Here is a 14870-nt window from a genome sequence, read left to right on the forward strand (position 1 = left end):
TTCTTCCCAAGGAATTTTTATTATGTATTCTTGAATGTGGGAGGGGGCATATGAGTGTCACAGTGCACATGTTGTAGTCAGAAGACAGTTTTGTATAGTGGGTAATGTCAAATAGCACGCACCTTTACCTGCAGAGACATCTTGCCAACCTTTGGGCTTTTGTTTTGTTTGTTTGGACATAGAGTCTCATTATTTAACTCTGTCTTGGAACAGACTTAGTCCAAGACTGTCTTGGAAATTACTATGTAGACCAGGCTGACTTGGAACTCCCAGATCTGCCCGCTTCTGCTTCCCAAGTGCTAGAATTAAGGTGTGTGCCACCACACCTGGTGTTTTTTTGGTTTTTTTTTTTTTTTTTTTTTAACAACAGAATTCTCAAAGAATTTTTAATAGTAACTCCACCACTTTATATAACAGGAAAGAAAATTAGGTGGTTTTGTGGGGAGATTATGATAAAGTTTCAGCACAAATATAGAAACTCATGAACATTACTTTTCATGAATGTGTTGAGCTAGACCTTATATATTTCCTTGAAGAGAACTTTTTTTTTTTTTAATCTGATACCTTGTACAGGACTAGTTTTAAGTATTGGGCATATGTTTGAAGCTCCAATTCAGTGTTTTTTATTTGTTTTGTTTTTTTTCTAGCTATTGCTAGAATATACTTGCTTTGTTTCGACACACTCACTATTAAATGAGAGTTACAGATCCTGTGAATTCACTGCTAATTTTACTTTGCATTTACTACTTTCTTCTTAATATAGTTGCATTTTTATAATTCACATCAAGCATTACTGATGAATTGCCCACCAGTTAAAAAGGAATGCTGCATTTGCCAAGGACCCAGATTTGGTACCCAGCGCCAGTGTTGGGTGGGTGGCTCAAAACCACCTGTAACTTTAGGTTCAGAGGAACTTACACCTCTGGCCTCTATAGGCACCTGCACTCTCATTCACTCTCAAACACACACACACACACACACACACACACACACACACACCACATAGTTAAAAATAATTACATCTTTTATAAAAGAAAAACATTGATAGTCAAAGAGAATCTTGGAGTTTGAGTGTTTAGAATAACTTAAGTTGACAATGCAATTGGTGTCCAAAGTGGGGAGCCCAATATGTCCAAATTTGATACAGTCAGCACTCTGGGGAAAGGTTGTGTTAACTGGTGACTGACTGCATGTTCCTGAATTTGTTTTAAAATCCATTTTGCAGGTTGAAAAGTATATTTTATTTTTTCTGGTATTCCTTGTATACTGCTAACCAAACTGTTGGGTTACCTCTCAGGGGCATCTCTGGAGTGTAACTGAAAGTGCAGAAGCAAAGCCCCACCAGTGTGACTTCACAAGTCTTTAAAAAAACTCATTAGCTGACTTGAAACCATGAGCCAAAGTTTCAGCATGTGCCTTATTAAGAATATAACTGGCTGGGTGGTGGTGGGGCACACCTTTAATTCCCAGCACTTGGGAGGCAGATGGAGGCAGATCTGAGTTCTAGGCCAGCCTGGCTACAAAGCGAGTTTTAGGACAGCCAGAACTATTACACAGAGAAACCCTGTCTCAAAAACATCATCATCATCATAATATAACTGATTTCTTTATAAATGTTGAGTGGGGTCTTTTAATGCTGTTAAGAGTCATCTGGCCTATGCTCTACTTAGTTGCTCTAGTGAACAAAGGGAGGACAGTGATTCTTTGAGGGTTGAATGTGAAAATATTGAAGTTCTGCTATAGGCTTATTTCATGAAGATTTTGTATTGTGGTAATAGCATGCCCCAAGATGTCTTGGTTTTTGCATCAGTAAATTACAGCTGACTTGAAATCATTCTTTAGGAAGCAAAACAAAAAAGAGCTTGAAAGAATTTTTTTTTTTAAATGTATGTTGATTGGCATTTTACCTGCTTGTGTGTGCCACATGTGTGCCTGCTGCCTCAGGAGGCCAGAAGAGGGCATCAGGTTCCCTGAAACCGGATGATTGAGAGCCACTATGTATGTGGATGCTGGAAATGGAACCTGGGACCTTGGGATACTCTAAACCACTAAATGCCATTTCTCTAGTTTCTTGAAAGGACTTTTTAAAAACCCTTATTGCTTTACAACTTTAATCAAGTTTAAGCAGAGGGGAAGAAAGGGGGGGAAAAATCTATGTTAGGTAAGTTAAGGGTGTCCGCAGTAGTAGATGAAATCAGTGCCGAAATTTTTTTTTAGCATTTTGTTTCCTTCCAGAGCACTACTCCGTGTGCCTTTTTCTCTTTGAAGCGTGCAGTGTTTCATTCTTACCATCAACTTCTCCAGCTCTCCAAGGCAGTAGCAATGAAGGAGATTGCCAGCATTTTTGTTGATCATGGCATGTATATACTACTACCTTCTTGGTCCCTTAACCTCTGTCTCCTTTGCTTTTATATCCTATATATATGTGTATATCACATAAAAATTTACGTCTAGATTTTTATATAAGAGAAATTGCCTTTCCCCTTCTTAGTCTGGCTTATTTTGTTTAACATAAGATCTCAGTCCATCCATTTTTGTTTACAATGTCATAATTTCATGTATTTTCTACAGCTAAATAAAATTGTATTGTGTATCTGCATATTTTTATATCCATTCATATGTTGGTGGGCATCTAGATTGGTTTCATTAATTGGCTGTTGTGAATACTATAGCAATAAACATGGGTAAGCAAGTTATCTCTGTGATGTGCTGACTTAAAATCCTTGGGTATATACCTCAGGATGACAGGTGGGTCCTATTATAGCTCAGTTTTTGGTTTTATCTGGAGTCTCCATACTGATTTCCATACTAGTTTTATCAGTTTATATCCTCTTTTTTTACATCCTGGGGCATTTGTTTCCCTATATCCAGCCAGCATTTGTTGTCACTTGTTCTTGTTGCTTATTTTTTGTGAAAAACCATTCTGACTTGAGTAAGATAGAGATTAAAAGCAGTTTTAGTGTATATTTCCTTGAAAGCTAAGGATCCTGAATTCTTGGTATTTATTGGCTATTTTAGAGTTCATTATATACTCTAAATAATTAATCCACTTCAGATAAATAGATAGCAAAAGTTTTCTCCATTTTGTAGGTGGTTTCTTTACTCTGCTGATAGTTTCATTTGAGCGCAGAAGCTTTTAATTTCAAGCAATCCTATTTGTCAATTCTTCAGCTTGTTTCTTGTGTTGGTAGAGTCCTTTTTAGAAGGATTTCACCTGCACCTCTACTGTCAAAAGTTACCTGTGGTTTTTTACATCTGGCATTTCAGAGGTTCAGATTTTATATTAAGGTCTTTGATTCATTTTGAATTGATTTTTCTACAAGGTTCAAGGTTCAGATCTGATTTCATGCTTTATTGTGGGAAATCATTTATAAGAGAATTTAAGGCCGGGTGGTGGTGGCGCATGCCTTTAATCCCAGCACAGGAGGCAGAGCCAGGTGGATCTCTGTGAGTTCAAGGCCAGCCTGGTCTACAGAGTGAGTTCCAGGAAAGGCTCCGAAGCTACACAGAGAAACCCTATCTCAAAATACCAAAAGAGAGAGAGAGAGGGAGGGAGGGAGGGAGGATTTAAATGTAGATTCCCTTGGTAATCTGTGAGTAAAAGCATGTGTTCTTTGGATTCATTTTAACCTAATTGTCACTCTTATTTGCATTAGAGGAATACTTGTTTTATTGTAAAATATTAGAGTGGGGCCGTCTTTGAATTAAAAAACAGAATGCTAACTATCTTATATAGTTATTGATGTATTATTTTTCTCAATGGATTTAGAAAGAATAGTTTTCAGCACAGTTGCTGTAGTTTGTATTTCATACATAATATACCATGTTTGCTTGTCGTGTATATTAACTAAAGAGTAGCTTGTTTTTCCAGTCTGTCTTAGTGTTTCTATTGCTGTGGTAAAACACCGTGGTTTATTTGGCTTATAGTTTCACATTACAGTACCTTGTTGTCATTGAAGGAAGTTGAGGTAGGAATTAGAAGCAGGAACTGCAGCAGAAATCATAAAGGAACACTGCTTACTGTATTGTTCCTCAGGGCTTGTCCAGTTTGCTTTCTTAATACAACTCGGAACCACCTGCCCAGGGTTGGCACCACCTATCTCAATCAAGAAAATGGTCCACAGACTTGCTGGTAGGCCAGTCTTATGGAGGCATTTTCTTGGTTGAGTCCCTCTTCCCAATGACTGTAACTTGTTTCAAGTTGATATAAAACTATCCAACACAGACTTGAGAGGTTTTTCTTGAAGTGGCACTGTTAGGAGACTGTTCTTAAAAACAAGTCTTTATTTCTTACAGGTCCGAACAAGATCAGTTGGTGAATGTGTAGCATTCTATTACATGTGGAAAAAGTCTGAGCGTTATGATTTCTTTGCTCAGCAAACAAGATTTGGGAAAAAGAAATATAATCTTCATCCTGGTGTAACGTGAGTTGTTTTCTAAGCTTTCTTGGATTTTTCTTTAAAGAATTTTGAATTTTGTAATCCTTCAAAATACAGTTTCTGTTACTTTCAAAACTTATCAGTCTCTTGACATGTAAGGCATGCAGACTTTATTGTCTTAAAAAAATTGTAAGCCATGATACATGTTAAGACAACAAGCGTTAAACCAAGATTTAGAGTGCAGATTTTCATTAGATATCTTAAAATTGAAAAGGACAGTGTTAATATTTAATTTAATTTATTTATTTTTGAGGCAAAATCTTGCTGGCCTCATTCTTAGCAATTTTGTCAACCTTCCAAGTGCCAGGGTTGTATATGTGCACCACCACCACCACATCTGGCTTTAGTTTTAACCTTCGAAAATGGTAAAAATAGGACCAAAACAAACTTCTAAAAACTATTGGGCTATATAACCTGTAGAGGGCCATAAAAAAAAGGTAGGGAAACTTAAATTTTCCCTGTGCAATCTGGACAGTTCCAAAGTAGGTCTTTGGAACTAAAACAAGATTTGAATGTAGATAATTGTCAGGTTAAATTATATCCTTGTTTGTTAGACATACCTTTTCCTAGCTGTCCCGAATCTTTGAGGACATATTACAGAAGTAATGCATAGTAATGCACTTCTAACATTCTGATTGACAGTGATGGTAGCTGTAATCACACTATGCATGTGTCTTACCTGCCTAAATACAATCCTGGCATGAAATTCTTTTAGCTTCATTCAAGCTGTGAGTAGTTGAGGTCAGTGTGCACTAGTATAGATGTCCTCAAGCTACTTTACAAAGATGTGCTTGTTACTATATTGAATTATATTTTTCCAAACTCCTAGGCCATAGTGTTTCTTTTTTATGTTGATTTATACCTAGATGTCTGTACTCAGTACTTCCTCAGACCAGGCATTCTAGAACCCAAAGCAAAATAAACTAAAAACATATAAATGAGGGCTGGGGTTAGAGAGCTTACCTAGTCTTTTGAAGGCCCTGAGTTCATCTCCAACACCACTCCCAAGCAAGGCAATAAATGAGTGTGATCCACCTTTATCAAAAAACAGTGAACTCCTTACCTCTCCTGTTCTCCACTTAGTCAGAATTGGTGATCATTAGAATGGAATTTCATATAAAGGAGCATTAGGGAATTTCATATAAAGGAGCATTACAAACTTTCACTGCTTGATAAGCAGTTAAAAATAATTTAATGAATTTAATTTGATAGCTTAATTCATAACTTTACTTACTAAATTTATTTTTTGTGGATTCAAGCTCTAAGACTAGATGTATCCCTCCTTTCCCTATTTCAGAAGCAACGTTTAGATGTAATGAAGATGTCATCATCAGCATAAACACACATACCATTTGCTGTGCTAGGTCAGACTCCTGGCTCATCCATTTCTTTTTCAGAATGCCTTAGCAGAGGAATGTGCTAAGGGCATGGCTTAGTTGGCTCTGTGATGTCCAGTGCAGTAGAGTAGACAGGGGTGGACCACCAATCATTTTAGGTTATCTGATAGTCTCTTTCAGTTTCTGAAGACTTTTTGAAGGTATTTAACATCTTAATTTCTCTTAAGATTAAGTTTTCTGTAGGTGGACAAACCACAGTTAAAGTAACCCACACTTTGTTTTTTCTAAGGTCTCGTGTCAGAATGGAATGAAGTCACAAATGTGTGTGGTTTTCCCCTGGGGCACAATCACCGTGCTTTTGTGGAATTTACTTTTACTCCTTTGCTCCTTTGTGCTTGTCTGTCTGCCTGTCTGCCTTGTCTTCCTTTTTTTTTTCCCCCTAAAAGAACTACAGCATTTTCTTTACAGGTGTATTATACTTTCTATAAAAAGCAATGACCAGCTAGCTAGGTGTGGTATCTCACACCTGTAATCTCAGCATTCAGAAAGCTGAGATGGGAGGATTTGCATGAGTTTGAATCTAGTCTGGGCTGTACACTATCAGGTCAGGTGAAGCTACATAGCAAGACACTATCTTACAAAATAAATAGTAAAAATTGAAAAGAAGTAATGACCAGACTGTACATTATTACTCATGTGGTGAGAAATTGTGATTTTCTGTAAGAACTATTTCTGACCTGCTTGCATTTTCTGCTAATGATTCTATCCTAAAGTGGTTGTATAAGACATATGTAATGCCTTAGAGCAGTGGTTCCCAGCCTTCCTAGTGCTTCCACCTTTTAATACAGTTCCTCATGTTGTAGTGACTGCAACCATAGAACTATTTCATTGCTACTTCATTTTGGTACTATTAGGAATCATAATATAATATATATATATCTGTCTTTTTTAATGGTCTTAGACAACCCTTGTGAAAGGATTGTTTAATACACATACACACCCCAGGGGTCACATCCTACAGGCTGAGAACCACTGCCTTAAAAAAACACTTGTGAATTTCTTTTCCCTTGTTTTTAGGTTCACGTTAGACTAAGTGCCTTATCTTAAGGGTCCTTGTTAAGTTTTTCTGTTTTGTTACTTCCCTTATTACCAGATTGAAGTGCATTTGCCCTTCCTGCCACAGCCTCTGAGAGCTTCACTACAGCTGACCCCTAGTTACCACCTGGAGGGATTGAGAGCCACATTCAAATTGGAGCTATTGCTATTCTGAATAATTCTTAAAAGTCCAGTTACCTGAACTTGAGCACTCTTACCCTTCTGACTTGTTCTACCTGACTTCCTTTCTAAGCATTTAGGATTACATTAATATAAAGATGATGGTTATTGTTTTTCACAGTATTGTTGCCATGTTCAAAAATTGTACACAATTTTGATGTCTTTTCATCTAGCTTTCTTTTGAATGGCTTTTTAACATCTTCCAATATTCATTCCCACTAAGCTTTGTTTATTTCTAGTAATTCCTTCTCATGTAGTTAGTGCCTAATCTTTTTGCCTTAGCTTCTCAAAGGGTTGATAGTCATCTTACCTGTTCCTATTAATGTGTGTTTCAGATTGGTTCTTTGGTTGTTTTTTTAATGACAGTGTAGTGCATTGAGCTGGAACATTGTAAAAGTCATTACATTTATAATGTCAAGAATGTTACGTTGATCAGTTTCTGCTTACAGTATGTTTCTGTGATACATGTTTGTTTTGTGTGTGCACCAAACAACAACCTTGGGTGTTGTTTTTCAGGAAGTACCCATCAAGTTTTTTTAGACAGGGTCTTTCCTTGGAACCCAAGGCTTGCCATGACTGTCTGCCTTGGCTAGTGAGCTGCAGGTATCCAGCATCTCTGCTGTCCAGTCCTGGAGTTACAGGTGTATGACCATGTTCCAGTTGGACTTTACCAAAAAACAGCAGCCAGCCCACAAGCCACAGTCTGCCACTTTTATGTGTAATACAATAACTATGTGTGTAGATAGGACACATGGGATTTATCTGCATTTCATTGTAAAATAACAACCCTCAGACAAGTATTTAGCCCATTTCTTCTAACCTCAGTCCAGTGTCAGTGAACCTCAACTAGAGTTCAGGAAGTAGTAATGAAGTTATAAATAAGCCTGTCTGCAACAAGATACTGATAGGTGACCAGCAAATATGCCCAGGACTTAACCCATTATGGTACAGATCTGACAGAAAACTGATCTGTATGGTGGCTGTCAGGGATCGTCCTTTGTGCTAGGTCTCAGTTGCACCTTCAGGTGTTGCCTTTAGGAAACTGAAAACTAGTCTGTATCTGTTCAGAAATCACCCTGTACCTCCAATGACGTCATCCTCACCTCTTTACATACACACACTCCAGCTTCAGTTGAGCGCTTTTGAGCCTTTCTGTGCACAGTTTAAAGTCTTTAAGCTTGCCGTGGGCTTTACATTTTCCTTAGTGTAGCACCTTCATACATCTCCCTTCAAATACATAGCCGAAAGAAGCTTCCGAAGACGGTGTTTAGATCCTGGTACAATCAGGACATTATGTGTTGACAGTGGAATATATATTTAACTCAACTAATTTTAATCTTCACCATTTTATTTAAGGAAGTAATTGTATTCTTTAACTTAATCTTAAGGGATTACATGGATCGTCTTTTGGATGAGAGTGAAAGTGCTGCTTCAAGCCGAGCACCGTCCCCTCCCCCTACTGCATCAAATAGTAGTAACAGCCAGTCGGAGAAAGAAGATGGCACTGTCAGCAATAGTAATCAAAATGGTAAGCAACCAGGAAATACACCGCGTTCTTCATAGTGACAGACACAAAGAATGGCTCAAGGGAATTTTCTTTAAACTCTAGAGTCTGAAAATACAAACATGAAAGATCAGCACACATACATCCAAACACACTCCGTAGAGTAATTGGACAGGGTTCTTAGTAATATCATAAACTGAAATCCATGAAACAAGCTACACAGGGATCGTTGCTTTCAGTACATTTGTGTTTGGTAGCGTCTCCTGAGTGGGATAATGCCTAGATGTGAATACTACTTTAACTTTTAGACAAATCCAGGCATCAGAAACGCATTTATTTTTCAAATAGTTTGAGAACTTGTAACATGAACTATAATCATAAAGACAAAAAGTAGATTAATAAGTGAATTTTGAACATTTGACTTTGCATAATACCCTTGAAAAGTGAGCACATGTAAAGCAGCTCTCAACCTGGGCATGGGTGTTCTGCAGAACCATTTACACATGCACACGCACATGAAAGCATTCTTCATTCAGAGTATATGAAGGACCATCTGTAAGAGCTGTTCCAAGAATTTTTCTAATTTCTACTTTAATTGTCCCTGGTAAGAAGAATATTATTTAGCAGAAAATAGCAAGCATGGTTCTACAGCATCCTTGGGGGAGAAAGTAGAGTTAAAACCTTTCAAACTGGGGGGAGCCATGGAGAAGGTTCTGGAGAAAATGCCAGAGCTTTGACCTCAGACTCTCACTGCAGTTGCATACTTACTACTTAGTTCATTTCATGGTCCTTTTCATACTTCTCCCTTGAAGAATATGCTGGCCAGACAGGGTGTGGGTCTCAGCAGCCATCATGGGTCTGAGACTGCTTGTTAGACCGCTGTTCTGCAGTCCGCTGCCCCTTCCTTTATAGAGATTTGAAGTGCAGTTTGACTGGAACATGGACCTGAGGGAGGTGCTCAGGAGTTGAGAATGTCACTCCTTTTGTCTGTTTTTAACATCCTACAAAGACAACCCTTTCTTCTCTGAGAAAGCACTATTAGGGTAAGATAATTTTCACAAATGATCTAGAAAATGCTGTTTAGCTCAGAAGACATCAGGTAAGTACAATAGAGATTTTCAGGTTTTCCAAAGAAAGGCTAGAACTTTTTAATCTTTATATATATATTTAAATTTTTTATCTTTATTTCTTGTGGGAGGCTAGCTCCTACCTTTTAAAAGGGTTCCTATGAGGAGGAGAGCGATAGGAAATATTAGATTGAAAGATAGCGAAGAGGAGAAAGACAAACAGAACAGCTTCAGGAGGACCTGGGTCAATACCCAACACACTTCCGCCTCTTTAAAAGGGCTTTTTAAAACAGTGCCAAGGGGCAGAGCAAAAGACCTCCCCCTTGCGAGCTCAAAGCACACTGCACAGCCAAGTGTAGACCCTTCCAAACACCTAGTAACCACACCATGGTCAAATCATCCCCTTATGCAGCCCTGCTGGGTAAAGCAAGCTCAGATCCTCTGACCCTGAGTAAGTTCTCACTAGGAAACCTCTCTGGGTCTCTACAATTTCTTTTATATAAAGGACTTTAACTAATGCACATTTTAATGTTAGTTATTTTTTACTTGATCAGTTTAACTTAGCTTTTTGGACTAGCTAGTACAGAATTCTTTAATGTTATATGATACATAGTTCTTGTATGTGTTCAAGATTTGGATACATACTGAATTGAGAAAAATTATTTTCTTTGACCAAAATATAATCTTTGAGACCCATCCTTTATTTTGAATATTTTTCACATAATTAAGATTTCATTATCTCCAGTGATGTGTGCTGAGTGGGCTTTGTATTACTAAAATTTGTGTTCCATTTTGTAGTCAGCTCTTGATCTTTCTGCTACTTGCTTTAATTAGAATAATTTTACTTTTCCTGCCTGTTGTGGAAGAATCGGGTCTTGCTACATGCAATCCAGAAAGATCTCAGACTCTCCATGTTTCATATCCTATCTCCTCTGGGAACAATGTCAGTCAGTATGTTCCTACATAGTAATACTTGGGATTCTTCTTTGAATATTTTTTTTCATTTAATGTATATGTGTGCTTTGTATGCATATATGTCTGTGTACCATGTGTGTGAGAACTGAGGAAACTGGGAGAGGGTGTTAGATACCGGAAAGTAGAGTTATAGGTTGTGAGCCTTCATGTAGATTCTGGGACCTAAACCTGGCTCCTCCTCTTAGCACATCAAGCATTCTCAACCACTGAGCTATCTCTCCAGCCCTCTAGGATGCTGTTATTATATGTCTGATTCTGTTCTTTGCCTTAAAATCCATTGCTTTAGTTTATCTTCACAATGACTGTGTAACATGCACTTGCTTTGGGTCTCGTGGTGTGTAAGGAAACTGATGGGTAGCCTGTGAAGACTTGGTTATTATCACCTGGTAAGCAGTAGAGCCACACTTCACACCATGAGTATGTTCAGATTTGGTGCTTTCCTTGTGCCTCAGTGAGAACTGTTGTAGCAGCTATTTTAGAATAGTTGATGAATTTAGCTTTTTCATTAAGTGTTATTTTTCTTTCTCCAAATGTAGGTGTGTCGTCTAATGGACCAGGTGAACTACTAAACAAAGAAGAAGTAAAAGTTGAAGGCTTACATGTTAATGGACCAACAGGTGGAAATAAGAAAACACTTCATACCGATATGGACACTAATGGTTATGAAGCAGATAACCTGACCACTGACCCAAAACTTGCCCATATGACTGCAAGAAATGAAAATGATTGTGATGAAAAAAATGAGAGACCTGCCAAAAGGCGACGGATAAACAGCAATGGGAAAGAAAGTCCGGGTTCGTCTGAATTCTTCCAGGAGGCAGTCTCGCATGGAAAGTTTGAGGAACATGAAAACACAAATGACTAAGTCCTAGGCCTGTGTTACTTTCTTTGCAGTAAATTCTGGTGTGACTACAATTTTCAGGGTTGGTGGGTGACCTTTAGAAAGCTGATTCCTTGAAGTAGTTGGTTCATCTTGATGTTTGAATTGAGTCCTCACGTTAAGAAATGGGATTCATAGTTCCACCTTTTCCAAGTTCTTTTACTTCAAATTGTTGAAGACCTCTTTAAGGATATAAAAACATTGGTAAATTTGAATGACCCAAAGATTTATCTCTACCTTCTCATTTGAGATACTAATCATAAATTTGACTAAAAGGTAATTTTTCCTTATTTTTAAGAGGAAGAATAGTCGGGGAGGGGGGGGAAACAAGTTTGGGTTTCTGCTCAATACCAATTTCTTGATTATCTAGAAATGTCTTTACAACAGATATTTTTCTCTCTTTACAAATTGAACTAAGGAAACCCTCATGAATCCTGAAGGTTATGCTAGCATGATTTTTATATGTAGAAGTTTAAAAATAAACCAAGTCAGGTTTGTATTTGTAAAATTGTTGACATCAATGATGTCTTTCCATATTCTTATCTGGGCTTAAGAAATACATTCTGTATTTTTCCAGATTCTTTGTAGCCTTTGAAAGATTTTTACAGTACATATGTCTTGACTGAGCTGTCTTTTCTTAATACAAAAAGCTTGTATAATTTTCTTAACTTGTACAGTTGGTAAACTTTTATGAGAGGAACTGATATTCTGAGTCTGTCAGCTTTCATTTTATTTTGCTAAGATTTTTCTAATGAATTTTTAAGTGTGTGTAGTTAACCAAGTCATGTTTCTTATCCAGGTGGTAAAAGCATTCATAAAGAATTATAAACATATTTTTTTTTCAAACTTCTACTTACGGACAAATAATTTGGGGCCTCTGGAGTTCAGCATGATACTCAAGACTGCAAGCTTGTTTGCATTTGCTATAGTTTCCAAAATTATTTTTGAAGCAAAACAAAGATTTACTGTCAGCTTAAATACGTAAATGTATTGTGCTGAATAGAATCCTGTTCTGTTACTCTTGTGCACTATAAGATTTCCCATTGTTTTCATTAAGTCAACAGAAAGGAAAGGCCAGGTGATTTTGAGATATTGTCACATCTATAATAACTATTGACAGGTAGCAATATTGATTTTTATGAGAAAATAATGGTTTTAAGAATTTTCAGACCTTTCCAGTTACAATCCAGTTTGTCAGATTTGATACTGTTTTTCCAAAATGAAACAGATCCAAAATCACCCTTGTTCTGTGTGTTTTTTAAAAGGATTATCTGTGTGCACTAGCCTTGTAAGGATGGGTGCCATTTTATTTTCAGTCTTAAATTCTTCTTATAAAATGTAGTTTTATACAGCTGATAGACCAATCTATCTCCAAACTTTTTTTATTAAAGGATTATTAGCTATCTTTTTCTCACACAGACACATCCCCAAATGCTGCTTTTAGTTTGTTCCCAGCCCTCAGTTCAAGAGCCAGTGCTTTAAAGGCAGATAAGTGGTCCCTTTACTGGGTCAGTTGTCTGATGCAGCTTGGGTAAAGGTTTGCACTGAGAATGACCGTCCAGGCCTCATCCCTCAGAGTGTTCTTATGTTTGTCCAGACTGCTTCCCTTAACCAATGGGAATAACTTTTTCTTTTCCCCAGTCAGTATTGGAAGCCACTTTGACAACATATCATATAATATACATATACTGTTTTTGCATAAATACCCAGTAAATCAGTTTCAGATGGAAGTACTGAGAAGCATGAAGGGTTTTTGTTTGTTTGTTTGTTTGTTTTACTGAGAAAAAAATTAATTTATCCAGAATGGCAGTAGGTCAAGTAGCTTTAGCAAATAGCCACGGCCCCTGTCTCCCTTCCTACCCCTACCCATATCTCTCCCTCCCTCCCTCCCTCCCTCCTCCTCCCTCCCCCCTCCCCCTCCTCCTCTCCTCTCCCCCCCCTTTCTTTTCCTTTCTTTTTTTAAGACAGAGTCTCACTGTGTAGCCCAGGCTGGCCTGGAACTTAAAATCCTTCTATCTCAGCCCCCTGATAATGAGGTTGGAGGTATTTCCCACCACACCCAGCTATAGTCTTATTTTCTAAAGCATATTTTATTAAATGAGTCCAGGCCATCCTAGCTCTTTGTCACAGATGATCTATAAAAATGTTTTAAAAGAACAGTGATGTTGTGCTTCTCAATCATTGCAATATTGGAGGTGTCATGTCCACCTTTTTAAAGATCCATCTGGTGTGCAAGTTTGTGGAGTTTTTGAAACTTGTTACAGGAACATTTTTAAGGAAATTCTCAGGCATGATGGCAAGTGTGTCAGATGTATAAATGTTAATAAACCTTATTTTTCTTTTTAAAGTATGCATAATGAAAAACATTCCACTAATATGTGATGCTCAGCTTTTCCCAAATACTTTATTGTGTTCTGTGTTTCTACAGGGATTTTACCCTTGGTTCTTCAATGCAACCACTGTAACTTGAGAAGTCATTGCACTATTTAAACATCTTGACAATATCATGAATCTAATTTGCTTAAGATTTAGTACTTTTCATAACTCTTGAGCTCTTAATAGTTGAGATGAGAAAAGAAGCCTTTCATTATGGGCAGGGGATGTAGCTCTGTTGGTTGAATGCTTGCACCAGCATGCGTGAAGCCCTGGGTTCCATCCCCAGTACCACATAAACTAGGTGTGGTGGTGCACACCGGTAATCTCAGCACTTGGGAGGTGAAGGCAGGAGAATCAGAAGTTCAAGGCCATCCTCAAGTACACAGTGAATTTGAGGTCAGCCTGGGATACCTGAGACTCTGTCTCAAAAAGAAAAGTTTCTGTTGGTAGTTATGTAGGTCCTAGCAAAGCACTGTCATTTTCATTTGGGATATATAATGTTTTATGATGTATGCTCAATAAGGTTCAGAATCTGTAACTCAGTTCAACAAAATCTGTTGAGCTTTAAAATGTATTTGAAGTAATATTTAAGTAGGCATTTAAAATTATGAATTAGATGTTTTTAAATTTCTGCATAATAATTTTGCACTGTAAAATATGTCCCTTCTCCTATTTCCTTCTGCCATTCTGATATGCTCATTAAAATATTTTTGTAAACATACCTGTGTGATGTGCTATAGATTTTTTGTTTCAGTTATTAATCTCTATGGTGCAGATGTACACACAGTGAAGGTGTGTACCATCCCTGTTGCCTCCACGCCCAGCACACTGCACTGAACAGTTTTTAGTGGCTCCTGGTTTTAGGTACCTGACATTGGATGATTATTTTCTGCCTCTTCTTTAAGCTTTTTTTTTTTTTTTTTTTTTTTTTTTTTTTTTTTTTATAGATAGTGCCTGGTTTGGTTTTTTTTTTTTTTTTTGGGGGGGGGGGGGACAGGGTCTATCTGTTATGTATTA

At 37.5% G+C, this 14870-nt stretch overlaps 1 protein-coding gene across 14 annotated transcripts in view; it reads left to right on the forward strand.

Annotated features, from left to right (window-relative positions):
- The window catches only part of Mier1 (MIER1 transcriptional regulator), a 55646-nt gene extending 42742 nt beyond the window's left edge, over nt 1–12904 (forward strand). For all 14 annotated transcript variants that reach the window (XM_028887781.2, XM_028887802.2, XM_028887738.2 and 11 more), the window contains 3 exons: nt 4297–4424; nt 8440–8579; nt 11134–12904. In XM_028887781.2, the coding sequence (XP_028743614.1) occupies nt 4297–4424; nt 8440–8579; nt 11134–11462 (597 nt within the window). In that variant the 3' untranslated portion in view covers nt 11463–12904. The remainder of the gene's footprint in view (nt 1–4296; nt 4425–8439; nt 8580–11133) is intronic.
- Nucleotides 12905–14870: the final 1966 nt, after the last annotated feature.

Source organism: Peromyscus leucopus, chromosome 2 (assembly GCF_004664715.2).
Source record: "Peromyscus leucopus breed LL Stock chromosome 2, UCI_PerLeu_2.1, whole genome shotgun sequence".
Lineage (NCBI taxonomy): Eukaryota > Metazoa > Chordata > Mammalia > Rodentia > Cricetidae > Peromyscus > Peromyscus leucopus.